The following is a 14972-nucleotide window of genomic DNA, read 5'->3' as shown; positions in this document are numbered from 1 at the left end:
AGCCCCCCATTTCAGAGGCTCAGGACGTTTGGGCCCAAAATCTGAGTTCTTAATCCACTAAGCTATATTGTCCTCTCATCCAAATGTACAGAAATCTAATATCAAATTTGTATTATTATTGAAACTACATTATGAGCTCCCAGAGAAATCTAATTTAATTGGGAAAGTACTCTAATTAGCATGATAAATAATTATAATCCCATTAAAGGTTTTTTAAAAAGTCTTACTTGACTTCTGACAGGGACAGAACCTTTTCCCAGATCGAGGACATTCTCCACAAGCACCTACATGGCAAACTTGCTCACACGTATGATTACCACATGGCAGTGTTCTCCCACATACCTAAAATAAAATGCAATAAGCACTAACGACTTAAAAGTTAACAAAAGACTTTGTACATGACATAATCGTTTCTCAGTCACAAATAAGCAACTTCTTTAGATTCCTCAAATTATTATGCTTTATATCTTACATAGGTATTATATGTATATATGCATAAGCATATACATACACATTTCTTATGCGCCGGGGAGTATATTTTTAAAATGTAATAAAGGAAAAAGAACATGCAGTTTCACATGGTCATCCACCAAAGATTTCCAAATGGTACTAAAACCATGCCAATTCTAAGACAATCTACAGAATCAATACTACTTCCAATTGGATTAACTCAAGAAGAGGGAAAAGAGGAAAGTACATATGTACTAAATCCAAAATTCAACAAATAGCTGTTAATTTGACAAAAAATTTCCCCTGGTAATTAAAATGATATTAAATTGAAAAAGTTTCCTAAAACATGAATATAATTCATCTGAGTTGCTATTCTTCCTCTCCTTCTATCCAACTAAACCTCATTAGCATTTCTAATTGTTTATGCTTCTGTATACTTTAACACCCACTCCTCAAAATGCATATACACTTACTTGATCACAGTGCCACAGTGGACTTGCACAACTTCTTTCAGCTACTTGTTTGCCACAGACACACTTTTGCCTACTAACTCTTGGACAGGGTGGGCAACTTCCTAAAATCAAAATGATAAATTAGCATGGAATATTATAAAAGCAACACAGACTGCTTTGACTTCTGCTTAAGGCCAGAACACCTAACAGGTATGACCTTTTACCTGCATGACAAGGATTTTCACATTTATGTTGTCCACAAAGCAATTTCCGTCCACATGGCAGGTGACAGGACCATTCCTTAGCACTGCACCGACGAGGGATAGGTTTTGCTTTCTTACAATAACAAGTAGTTGTGACCATCTTAGGACAAGGAGGGCATGGACCTAGAATCCAATGAAAGGGGGAAAAAAAATCAGAAGTCAAAAGTAAAAATTTTCAGTTCCTACACCTATCAGTAATTTCTAAAGCTTTCCATACTGATACTTTAAAAGGCAATCCCTTCCAATATTTTCTTATGTAAACTGAAGTTCTGAGTTCAACTCTCACAATTTTTTTTACTTCAACATGAGAAGAAATAACCACCCACAGTTAGAAATGTAATATATAACTCACCTGGATGGCAGAGGAGTAAACACTTATGGCCACAAGGAGGTTTAAAATCTCTCTCACATACTTGGCCACATGAATGAGGCACAAGCCATGGATCTAAAGGTGGATCTTCCACTTTGCCACAATAGCAGTAGTACCTACTAGGTGTGTCAGATCGTTTGTATTCAAACCTACATTTTGGACTATAAAGAGTGAAATTGCTGAAGTTAATTTCAATTATAAAAGTGACATGAGGCAGAAATATAAATATACTTAATAACAGAGTATACACAATCAGTTTTATGTTAATGTAACCTCTGCTCCATCTTTATATTAGTAAGAAACAAGATTTTACTAAAATCAATTTCAACCATCTAGAAGAGCTCTGTCCAATAATTTCCTGAGATGATGGAAGTGTTCTATACCTGTCACGTCTAACACAGTGGCCATTAGCCACACATGGCTAGTGAGCACTTGAAATGTGGCTATTGCGTACAACTGAGGAAGAAACAATTTTCTATTTCATAATTTTTAAGAATTTAAATAACCACATGTGGATAGTTGCTACCATATTAAACAACACATATCTAAAATACAGCTACAAAAGAAAGCAACATTAGCTTTCTACTAACAACCTGAACTTTATTCTTGAGATATTCATTCCAATTTTATAAAGTTCAATGTTTTAAAAGTTTGGTTGGGTGGTCTACAAATAAGCAAAATGTATTAGTAATAGCAAGAAGAAGACAGACATCGGTTATAGGTAGGTAATACAGCAGCAAGAAACATGACTTAAAATCTAGAATTATGGAGAAAAATGTGTGAAAATAAACAAAGAATTTCGTATTTCTCAACATCTAATACAAAATATATATATTTCAAATGCACCTAGGTCAAAGAAAAGTTGAAATACCGTTGCACATTCTCTGCTAAAGCAGATTTTTACCTATCAAGGTTAAAATAAAGCAGTTTTAGTCCTAGAAGCCAAACTAACATAATAAATATAGAAAATTTAATAAGATTGGATAATATACACCTGCAGTTTTTTGTTTATTTGTTTTCATTAAAATTAAAAAGAGAGGAAGAGAGAAAAAATGAAAACACAGTTTGGGAAACTCTGCCTACCCATGGTTATCTTTTTAAATAGATGAAATTAATTGGAATTAATTAAAATTCTCTTCTTGTTTCTTAATAATATAATATGAAGCATATTCCAAGTTTCCTGTGGGGAGCTGATTAAGATCCTTCCATGTTTTGTTAATACACAGAGTAAATGCTCAGACAAATTTTAGACATTATTCATACTGAGAGAGGAAAAGAAATTGAAGGGGCTAAAGAAAATGGGAGGTGGGAGTGGAAAAGTAATTTTGTATATGTAAAAGTTAATATAGATTATTAGAGAAAAATGTTATGTTTTAGTAGTAACTTATAGTAAAAGAAAATTCCGTCACTAGTCTGGCTTTCTGTCTTTGGAAAATTGAAACTTGAGAAGAGAGTCACATGAAAGAGAAGAATAGAGAAATTTTTGATGTTTTCTTTATAAAAAGACGTTTCTGCATTTTAAAATATTTAACTCTTTTTACCTAGCAAATCTTCTAAATTATGGTAAAAGTTTGGATCATTAGTTCAAGCTGGAAGGAAGGAAAGTGACTTACAACTCAGTTAAGGCTACAGACCGTGACTTTAAAGTGATACCAATTTACTTAAGTGTGTTGTTTTCTGTATGAAGAAACAGAGAAGGCAAATTATAGTGGTCCTGAAGGAATGTGAGGCTATTGCTTTACACCTGCAGTTTTGAGAGATTTTGAGGATAAAATCGGAAGCCATTGATCAAAATGTTAGAGGATAGTCTTGTACAATGTGATACCAATACATACTAAAAGGAGCTCCAGAGAGAAGTACCAGAATTTTGATGGATTCTACTTCTAAAGAAATGAAAGTTCTTTAAAAAGGATTACTAAGGAGTTGTTTTGCCGGGGAAAAACAGAGTCTGAATTATTTATTAGTTAGCAAAAGGAACTAGTAGTTATATAAACTGGGGTGGCGGGGGGGAGCCATTAGCAGGTCTCATATCTTCACAAACCAAATGACTAATTGAAGGCCAAGCACGGATACTGAAACTGCCAATAAAGCAACTGAGGAGCTACAATTTTCATTTATTCTACAACTAAATATTCCAACTAAATTAGAAAAAGTTACCAAGGCCAGGGATAATCTCTCTTTCCAAAATCATCATCCGTCAAAGGAGAAGATACCAGAAACTGGCTGTCTTTAGCCCACTTCTGGATACAGGGCATGTGAAATATACAGAAACATCCTGAACAACTCCAAACCTAAGACAAAGGTATCAGAAATTAACAAGTATGCAATGATTTTTCTTTGATAATTTCACAATACTTTAAAATAAGCACCACACTAAACTATTCAAGAGCTACATAAGGATTAAGGAAAAAACTTCCCTTCCAGCATAACAGAAGAAATGTTCTTTATAAAAACTAATGTACATGTAGAACACTTTAAAGAAAAATAGTATTAATCATGCTGATTCATTCAGCTAGAAACAACTACTGCTAACGTTCTGCAGTCTCCAATTTTTGGTATATATTTCATACTTTTAAAAAATGAGGTCATACTGTACTGATATATAACTTTATAGCCTTTTAACACAGTATAAGCATTTACCCTTATCAAGTAGGTTCATACAATATGATATTTATAGCTGTACAGTAGATATCATGTTGATTTGTTTACCGTAATTTAACCAAGTTCAGGTTGTTGGAAATTTAAGATTTTTCCAATTATAAATAACACCACAAAAAAATCCTTAAACACAAATATGTACATACAATCTCTATGTTGCCCTACAGTTATATAAAACCTATTAGTCTAGCACTTAATGCTAAATTCTAAAAATTAGGTGAGCAAAAAACTTCAGTGTGTGTATATATACACACACACACACACAACAAACACACATATACAAAATTCAACAACTTAAGGAATAACAGAAATTAATTTTTTTAACCAGCCAATACTTTGCTATAACTGACAAAAATCAGTTCACTTTTCATCATAACATTTTGCAGCTGTTCAATAAAATTAGACATGGAATATATTGCATAAGCCGGCAGGAGCACTGAAAAAAAGCCAACTTCTTAGATTGAGTTCCCCCCAAAGCAGTGCCTAAGAAAAGAACTGGGATGCATAAGTAAAAGGTCAAGATAGGGAAGAGGAAATACCAATAAACTGTATATTGCTGGGCTGACTATCGCTAAGGGCCAAAGTTCAGTCCTGCTAGGGATGCTCTGAAAAACCACGTAAAACATGCCTAGGACACCCCGAGCCCCAACCACTAACAAACAGGAGGCTAGGGCAGTCATCCCCCAGCTCCCTAAGGTGGAATGCTGCCCCAATGGACACTAACTCTGCTCTGCACTACACCCATTTCCTGGCTGAGTCAGTTCTCAAGGAGAAAGCACTGAGGTTGGAAAAAAAAAAATTCACACACATAGCAAGTGTTTACAGTGAAACTGCATCCGCATGCAGAGAGCCTATTCCTCCACTGCAGCTGAAATCAGAGTAAGACAACCAGATGTGACTCAGGGCACCAAAGGCACCTGCGTCTGCTACACTATCCTACCCAATATATTTTAAATTTTTGATTCACTCTACACGACCAATCCATTTCACATCTGACCTGTCTTTCTTTCTCTAGGCAATGCTGCTATAATAGCAGTGGATTAAGCTGAGGTCTAAATGGTGAGTCTATCATATTCAGTCATCACATCCCCTTAATTGTTTTATTAATGCCCTTTAAATGTATATATACACAACTTCACCGTTAGGCCATAGCGTCTCTACGTACATAAGTTTTCTCTGAATCCATCTCTCCCCATTAACCCTAGCCACTTTCCACACAAGAGAAGCTCACTAATAAACTGTAATTGTCATTGCTAGGTTTTACTTCCTTGAAGGCAGGGAGCATATCTATGTTATTTTAAACCTGCTGAAAGTAATGAAATATAGTTTACTTAATATTTCAGTATTTATGGGAATCTCTAAAGTACTGATACTAAAAATGCTTTATCAAATTGACATATGCATTGACACTGAAAGTATTTGCTTCATTTATTTTAATAGTGCTAAAAATATTGATTGCTCATTTAGAGCTATTTTTCTTTTAATTAAAGATTCCCAAAAATTGAGTATCAATTCATAAAGAGAATTCTCAAATGAAGTATTCTTAAACAAAAATAAGCAAAAAGAATAATAAATGGTTACAAATTATAAATGCAAAATAAGATATTTGGGAGAGATAACAATAATTTAGATAAGGAGAAAAACTTACTGCTTGGTTTCTCTTCACTGAAGCAATACAAATTAAGCATGTCATAGCCCCTGCTTGAAAAGCTTCATTTACATACTGTTTTGTTCGCTCTAACTCACGAACATCTCCATCTTGAAATTTAAAAATTGAAAACTTCAGGTTAAGCAACATCTGAAAATAACACAAACTCACTAACAGCACCACATTATGTGAGAACTGTCTAGTAATACCAATTGCTCAAAATATAGCTGAAAAAATGAGAAGTTTAAGAAAAAAGCAACCAGTGAACTGCCAAGAGGTCACAAAGTCCATGTATTACATCTTAGGTACTTGATTCAAAAACAGTTACCTTGACCTTCTCTCAGAGTATACTTGCTGTTACAGTCCTTAACAAATCTGGTGGGGGCAGAGTCACAGGCAACAGCAGCAAGATGTCAAGTAACAAGGGAAAGCATATCAAAAAGCAAAGTGAAAGGAACTGCAAAGTCAAAGCTCAGCAAAGCCATTGAACGTAAATATAAGCATATGCGTATGAATGTGTAAGTGTGTAAAAGTCTATGTGTGTGTGTGTGTGTGTGTGTGTGTGTGTCTGACACATAGCAAATTCTTAGTAAAAATCTGTTGAATGAAAAGATCCTGAGATCAATACAGTATAATAACCTTGTTTCATTAAATTATGCTATTTCTGCTAAAAAAGGAAGCATGACTTCTTAGATAAAAATTACTAGACTGTATTTAAGCAACTATTAAGCATTTACTTGCTAGGCACTGTACTATTCTTATTTCAGTAAGATTAAATAAGCTATTTTTACTTTCATTTTACAGATGAGAAAACTGAGGCACAGAACACTTAAGTAATTTCAGTATGACTCCAAAGTGAGCCCTCTTGACGACTATGCTATGCCACAGCAAGGGTTGAATACAGGAAGGTCCAAGAAATAACAGCACGATGAAAGGCAGAAAAGCTACCCAAAAGCACACACAACAACAAAAGGACAATAATCTGAGTCACTTTAGTGTAAGAGAAATAAACCTACAGGCCTTTAGTACAATAAAGATTGTTCAACAGAGGTTAACCGAGTCTCCAAGAAAAGTACACTAATAACATAAACTATCATAAGTACAGAACTTCCCATGGCAATAAAATGATACAAACCAAAATTTAAGTTACCAAAAAGAAAAATTAAATAGGACACTTAGATAATTCTTTACTTTCTAAGATCATCCAAGTAAACACAATACTCACAAAAACTTGCTCTACCATAATATAAATGCAAGTATAATTTATGATATTATACAAAATATCATAAAATTACTCCCCAACTATAAAATATTATAAACTTATTAAAGACAATTGCTTTATTTTAAACAAATATCAAAGTTTGAAGAGATTCTTAAAGGCAGACTTAATAATCATATTCTGTGTACTTATTTTGCTTTCTGACATAGCTGGCTCTAACAAATGTATAACATTTTAAAATTTCATCTAATTTAACAGCTAACATGTAAAACAGAATATGAAAACAAGATGAACACGCTTTAATAAAATAAAGTCTAATCTTATAAAATTTATGTAAGATTTCTTTGAAAAATGTGTTAAAATTTGGCTGCAACAATAAAGTATACTGCCCAAGATGTCACGACAGATAGCATGGCATTTGAAGTCATGCATAAAAAGATCACTCTGGCGACTGAAGAAAAATGAGTGTGAGGGAGGCCAAGACTGGAAACATGAAGTACCTGAAGTTAAGAGGCAGTTAACAGCAGATAAAGCAAAAAATGACCTCGAGCAAGTTAATGCGTCTGTCCCAGTTTTCTCATCTTTAAAATAGTAACAATAGTAATAGTAATATCTACCTCACAGAGTTATTATGTGGATTTAATCCACATATTAAACAGCTGTAGGGGCCTGAATTAAGGTGATGATAGCGTGTGGGGAGTGGTGGGATGAATTTAAGAAATTGAGGAAGTAAAACTCAGCAGGACTCGGTGACAATTAGATTGTGTTGCTTTGAAAAGTCGATGTTCAGAAGGAAAGAGTGCTGTGTTAGACGAGCTGTCTGACGGGCAGAGGGGAGGAGTAGTAGCGAATAAAACACACTCATGCGTGTATATGCCAACCCTGCTCCCAGATTTCTGGCTTAGGTAGGTGACTGGGAAAATTATAGTATTAATAGAGATAAAGGGAACAAGAGAAGAAATAAGTCATCTTTCAACATATGTTTGTGTTTCCATAGGCCGGCAAGACAGCGATACCCATCAGGAAGCTGACCATTCAAGTTTGAAATCTGAGATATCGCAAAAGTATAAAGGCTGTGCTCAGACAGAAAGAATGAACTTCTCTGGTAAAGTTTTGGTATTCAATTCACTAATGTGAGATGGGAACCATCTCATGACCCTGGCATTTATCATTCTAAAGTTAAGTGATCAGATTTCCTTACTTTGGTAGAGGCAAAGTACAGAACACAAAGGAACGAAAATCAAAATATTTATGGATTTGACATAATACCGTATAAGAAAAATTGCCTTAACACTTTAAGATGAAAGCCATGTTAAAAATTAATAAAAGTGGGACTTCCCTGGTGGTGCAGTGGTTAAGAATCTGCTTGCCAATGCAGGGGACAAGGGTTCGAGCCCTGGTCCATGAAGATCCCACATGCCGCAGAGCAACTAAGCCCATGTGCCACAACTACTGAGCCTGCGCTCTAGAGCCCGCGAGCCACAACTACTGAAGTCCGCGTGCCACAATTACTGAAGCCCTTATGCCTAGAGCCCGTGCTCTGCAACAAGAGAAGCCACCACAATGAGAAGCCCGTGCACCGCAACAAAGAGTAGCCCCTGCTCACTGCAACCAGAGAAAGCCCGCACGCAGCAACAGAGACCCAACACAGCCAATAATAAATAAATAAATTTTTTAAAAAATTAATAAAACTTACAAATGATAAAAGTTTTCTAAACACTAGACAGAAATACTGAGTTATATCACTGAATTTCCTATTTAAAAATAAAATCTGTATCTAGAGTGGTTTCAGTGAGGTCTTCTTGAAGCAGGATACTTGAGGTTACTTTCTATGAAGTTCTCTAAAAGCAAGAAACCTCCTAACCTTAAGGTTCCTCTTTATCAATTTTTACGTGGCTCAACCAGACTTCTTAGTCAAGCTTCCTAATCTTAATTCCTTGGCAGATATGGTAAATTCCTTGGAAAGCTTTTTGATGATGTGTACCTATGTTCATGATGCCGTCAATATACTCAGGCAACTAATACGGATAATGCATGCAAGAATGTTTCCAATAATGACTATAAGCATAAAATGTGGAATGTGTAAGAGACTTACATTTAAAATAATCTACTTCTACACTTAGTCCCAAATCTTCACAGTGACATCACTTTGGCCGTCTCTCTCACAAACAAATGTGGCTTTGAGAGTAACCCGGATATATACAACATATAATGTGATTAAACACTTCAGACCTGAGGAGACTTAGATTTTTTTTACATATAAAAATCAGACGCAAGCGGGAAGAGATATGGGAATATATGTATATACATAACTGATTCATTTTGTTGTGAAGCTGAAACTAACATACAATTGTAAAGCAATTATACTCCAATAAAGATGTTAAAAAAAAAATCAGAAGTTGTAAGATATAAAATAACGGAATTAAGTCAAGAAATGAAATTGACTTCAAGATACATTTAACATGATGACAAAGAGAATAATGAAGAATAGATTTAAAGGAGTATTCAAAGTCCTCAAGTGCAATCAAATCATCATTAGGAACAACCTGACCCCACTCATTGCACAGGGACCTTTGGCATCCCCCTCCCAGCATTCTAATGAAATGCCAATTAAACACAAAAGAACTTTTAAGGCTGTAAGAGACATTGCCATCCTATTTGCTTTATAGAAAGATTAGCGTTATACAACGTATAACTCAAATAGTAAAAGGTACAAAAATTCAACTCTACAACACAAAAATGCTCATTCTTAAGATGCAAAACCTATTCCACATAGAGTAAAGGTGTCAGAAAAAGTCAGGAATGTATTTTCATTGATGTAAAAATGTCAAAATTGAAAAGCTCATACAGTACCTGTCTGAGTAGTGTAAGTTATAAACGTATTAGCAACTATTTTTCCTCTTTTTCCTTCAAAATCCTCATCTCCTTCTTCCTCAGACGAAGAGTTAAGGTGTTCTTCAACAAGTTTTTTGGCTGCAGCTTGATTAGCCTTCTTGATTTCCTCAAATTTCTTTTGAGACATCAGCTCTGCTTAAAAGAAAAAAAATGAGTTTCATTTCTGCAAAACAATCTCTCAAAAAGCAAGGCATGATATACCAATACATTATTAAAATACAGATTTAAAAGTCATCTTTGGCGCATTCTATTTCACTATCATCCATGAAAAAAGTATTTTCAAATTTCTTGTCACACGAGTAAAGAGAATACCACAATACAAACTTACACTTTTGTTAAATATTCCGCTAAATGCCAACTAATTGTTCTCGAATGACTAACAAATCAGTTTTTAAAATTATAAAGCTATGATAAAGTATCAAAAAACTGGTGATCAACCTCAAAACAGGATATTAACAAAACTGAAGTGAGATGTTTAAAAATTGAATGGTACACAGTGATTTTTAAAACAAGGGAAGCATACCCACTGGGAGCACATCAGAATCAGCAGAGTCAGGCGCTTTCTCAAACCATCCTCTTGCACACTATAACCCAGCCTGTCTTGGCCCACCAAAGACCTTGCACAAACAGTATTCACTGTCTACCCACTATGTTTACAATCTGCTTCTTAGAAAGCTCAAGGACTTTGTGTCTTTATTAAGATGTGGTCACAAATCATACTTATTTAACATTAATCCCATACAAAATATTGCTAACATGGAAAATATGTCTCTTACAACAACTTCATTCCAAAAAGAAATGTTAAGTAAGTTTTGGATTAGTTCTTCTGCTATTCTGTTTAGCACTGTCTGTACCTGTTTTTTTTTTTTTTTTTTTTTTTTTGCGGTATGCGGGCCTCTCACTGTTGTGGCCTCTCCCGTTGCAGAGCACAGGCTCCGGACGCGCAGGCTCAGCGGCCATGGCTCACGGGCCTAGCCGCTCCGCGGCATGTGGGATCTTCCCGGACCGGGGCACGAACCCGTATCCCCTGCATCGGCAGAAGAACGCCCAACCACCGCGCCACCAGGGAAGCCCTGTCTGTACTTCTTGTTACTTGCTTAATAACACAAAAAGAATTAAATTACTTCACAGCACTTTCCCAATGAGACTTCAAACTCCTCAAGAGCAAGGACCATGAAAATTCTCTGCAAGCATTAAGTGTTAATAAACTCTTCTGGACAGCAACCATAGTTCAAGAAAGGAGTCACAACATACTAAACTAATCTTAATTCATTAGTGCCCATAATTAGTGCCACTTTACGCTTGAAACTGATGAGCCACTAAAAATACAAACTTTCTTATTTTAGGTGGTGTATTTGTACTTAATGATGATTTATCTTTTATTTTCCTCATGAAATGTTTTCCTTCTCTTACTGCAGCCAGCTTGGCTGGGGACTACTCAGTGTTTCAAGTAAAACTGGAGGAAAATGTACAGTGCCCACATCGGAATCTTTGAGTACTAGGAGAAACGTAATTGCTATAAGATATATGACTCAAAACGTTATGTACAATAAGATGATAAATGTCATTATGAGAAATGAGCACTTAAAAGACATTTTTTAAAAGGCTGAATTAGATATAATAAAAACATTCATAACCTGATCAATGGACCTACATAAGATCATCTCAAAGAAAGCTGACAAAGCAACCTTACCATATATTATTTCTTACGGTCAAATCTCAATTATCCAGTTAAAGGATGCTTGGTTTTCTACTATCCACAAAACCCAAGAAAGCTTACCAAAACTGTTCACAGTTCTCCCTCTCGCACACCTCACCACCACCACTATCATAAACTCAGTAACCAAGAGAATACCACTTATCTTTAAAATTAGCTTAGGAGACATTCAGGAGCTCAATTTGCTCCTCCCCGCAAAAAATATATTTTGAAAAATACATTCTAAATACAACAATTAAATGATTTTAGGGATTATTCTCTTAGCCCCCTGAATTCTTTCATTAGTATGGACAACTTAGAATTGCATGTGTGCTCCCAGGCTCCACTAAAACACTGCCTTGGATGAAGGATTATTGAAAGCTGGAGAAGGCCACACCAGATACATCCCAGAAAGGACATGAAATTTGTAACTAGGAACCGCAGTTGAAAAAAGTACCACAAGCTCAAGTGTTTACAGAACATAGATAATTAAAGTTACTAAACTAAGGCAATCAAATAAAAATGGAAAATGACAACTGGCCCCAGAAGTAGGAAACACAATGTCAAGTGGAAAGCCTAAACCCAATCTAAATAAGATTTCTGCGCCTCAGCCCAGCCGACTGTTGCCACGCACAAAAGTACCAATGCCACAATACCTTATCTTACAAGAAAAGTTGTTAACCAGATTTTTATGAGATTTTAAAAAGAAAAACCAAAAAACTGCTGGCAACCAATTCAGATTTAATGCATTGTGTTAACCAAACCAAACTATAGGCTAAATCAGCCCCCCAGGCCACTGTCTGCAACTGGGGGGATTCAGTAGGCAAAAAAGAGTGAAGGGAAGAACATTGGACGGAGAAGTAACACTGATTAATATCAATTACAGTGATGATGAAAGAGGTGTGATGGGAATCGGCCTAGAATGAGTAGCTGCCTGAAAGGTTTGAGAAGTGAGACCAATAATAAACTCCCGAAGGAGAAGGAAAGAAATGGATGCGAAGGCAGTTCTGACTAGCAAGTGCCTTAGTAGGTAGGCATCCAGGTGAGCCCGAGGACGGGAGCCATTCTCACCACTGGCCACGGAAGTCTGCGGCGCTTCAGATCCCGCGGGGCTGCGCCGGGCTGAGCTACCTGCAGCCGCAGGGGTTGCAGCTCCACCGGGAATGGGGCCAAGGCTAGCAGCGCCCACCGACCCCTTCTCTCGCCCTCCTCCGGCGCCGCGAAGATGGACTCCATTTCCTGGGGAGGGGACCGCAGTGGCCCGTCCTCGGGCTCGGCCTCGGCCACTGGCCATCTGGCGCCAGGAAGCTTCCATCCCTGTAGAGGAAAAAAAAAAGAGTGGAAGGAGCGTGAGCGCGGTGGTACTAAGGCGGGGAAAAAGGACAGCGGGGGAAGCCGGTGTGAGAGGCGGAATGAGGACGGCCTCCGCGGGGTGGGGACCGGGTTTGAAAAGGTCGCGGCCCTGTCTCTCCCAGAGGGCGAGTCCCCGCTGAGCCCGGGCTTTGGAGATGTATCGAAGAGGAAGAGGACTAGGCAGAGAAATGGACCGCGAGTCAAGGGGCATCCAGCGCCGAAGAAGGAGAACCTGGGAGGAGGAAAGCGCCTCCTCGGACTCAGTTGGAGCGCCGTTACGGGAGAACTGCAGACTGACCCAGCGGCTGCCGCCGGGAACCAACCGCAGTATCGAACCCAGAGGAAAGAAAGCTACGTCCCCTTACTGACGGCGCCTGCTTTCAACGACTACAGTTCCCAGAAGCCCCCGCCCACCGCTCGCAGAACGCGTGGCATCACTAGCCGCTTCCTCATCCGGAACCGTGTCTGTGTGTGTGGGGGGGGGAGGGAAAGGCCTCGGAACGCATGCGCTAACTGAAGCGGGCCTTCGGAAACTACAATTCCCGGCGTGCTTTGGAGCTCGGACAGGGTGGGCACACAGAGAGGGCGCAAGGTGGGGCGGAGGTGTTCAAAACCCAGAGGATGCCGCTTTTTCCGTGCGACTACCCTAAACCCAGCTCGGAATCGGGAGGCTATCTCAGGGGTCGTAATTGACTGCCCGCCATCTTTAGCCTCGCCTTCGGGCTTTCTGGTGGTAGGAAACTTTTCTCACAGAAGGGAGGAGGCACTTATAAAGAAGACGCTTCGGTGTTGGGGAAGAGGGAGGGAAAGCTGAGGGCGTGTTGCGGAAAAGTGGCTGGAGTGGAGAAAGTGCACTTCTGAATTGTAAAAGCAATGTAGAGGATAAATCTAACGGCATTATTATCATAGTCCTTTATAGTTAACAATATACTTTTCCTGAAGCAGGCCGATTTTTACCGTCACGACAGCTCTCTAAAGTAGCCTTTATTAAGGAAAGTAGGAAGGAGCCAGGTCTGGTCCTGATTCTTCTGACTTCGCTGTTTTCAATAAGAAATAAAGAAAGAGGAGGGAGTGGGAGAAATTTCAAAAATTCGGGGCTGTATCTGGGATTGAGAAATACACTGATTGCTGTTTGGGACTACACGGTCCTTTACAAGCCTTCAACCTAATTAATTCCTCTACATTAATAATAAGTACCGGGCTTCCCTGGTGGCGCAGTGGTTGAGAGTCTGCCTGCCGATGCTGGGGACACGGGTTCGTGACCCGGTCCGGGAAGATCCCACATGCCGCGGAGCGGCTGGGCCCGTGAGCCATGGCCGCTGAGCCTGCGCGTCCGGAGCCTGTGCTCCGCAACGAGAGAGGCCACAACAGCGAGAGGCCCGCGTACCGCAAAAATAATAATAATAATAATAAGTACCTAATATTTATATAGCATTTATTAAGTTCCAGGCATTATTCAAAGCGTTTTACATATATATGTATATTAACAATGTGGTACTCACAATAATCCTGTTATCCCCATTTTACAGCTGAGAACACTGAAGCACAGACAGGTTAAGTAAGTTGCCCTTGTTATAGCCAGGTATTATTACCGATTCCATTTTTTAAATTAGGAAACAGAGACACAGAAAACTTTCTTATTCAGCATCCTAGCAGAGCCAGGATTGCAACTGAGCTGTGTGAATCTTGGACTATGCTATTAAAAACGCCATACTGTATTATTACTGTGAGAAGGTATTTAATGTTTACCTAGAAATTCCAGTTACTTTTAGAGGACCTAATCAGGCAAAAAGACTCACATAATCAGTTTTTCCCCTGCCATATTATACAATGATAATTGATAATCATAATAATTACTGTGGCATCAAAAAGAATGTTATGTGCTCTCTGAATGAGCAAACATTTATTATAGTATTATAGTAAAGTTTAGTAGTGGAGAGCTGATATATATCATAATGTGGAAGCATA

The 14972-nt window shown here is 37.9% G+C and overlaps 1 protein-coding gene across 3 annotated transcripts in view; it reads right to left on the bottom strand.

Moving 5' to 3' along the window:
• The window catches only part of NFXL1 (nuclear transcription factor, X-box binding like 1), a 53315-nt gene extending 39885 nt beyond the window's left edge, over positions 1–13430 (bottom strand). Inside the window, exons 1-9 of one of the 3 annotated variants that reach the window (XM_060147289.1) lie at positions 13303–13430; positions 12723–12968; positions 9914–10087; positions 5842–5951; positions 3693–3826; positions 1518–1696; positions 1127–1288; positions 924–1024; positions 228–342 (exon numbers count right to left, since the gene is read on the bottom strand). In XM_060147289.1, coding sequence (XP_060003272.1) covers positions 228–342; positions 924–1024; positions 1127–1288; positions 1518–1696; positions 3693–3826; positions 5842–5951; positions 9914–10087; positions 12723–12966 — 1219 coding nt within the window. In that variant the 5' untranslated portion in view covers positions 12967–12968; positions 13303–13430. The other 2 variants (XM_060147288.1, XM_060147287.1) reach the window with 2 other exon arrangements.
• Positions 13431–14972: the final 1542 nt, after the last annotated feature.

Source organism: Lagenorhynchus albirostris, chromosome 4, assembly GCF_949774975.1.
Source record: "Lagenorhynchus albirostris chromosome 4, mLagAlb1.1, whole genome shotgun sequence".
Taxonomy (NCBI): Eukaryota; Metazoa; Chordata; class Mammalia; order Artiodactyla; family Delphinidae; genus Lagenorhynchus; species Lagenorhynchus albirostris.
Note: the sequence above shows the minus strand (reverse complement) of the source record. Positions and strands in the feature narration are given on the sequence as shown.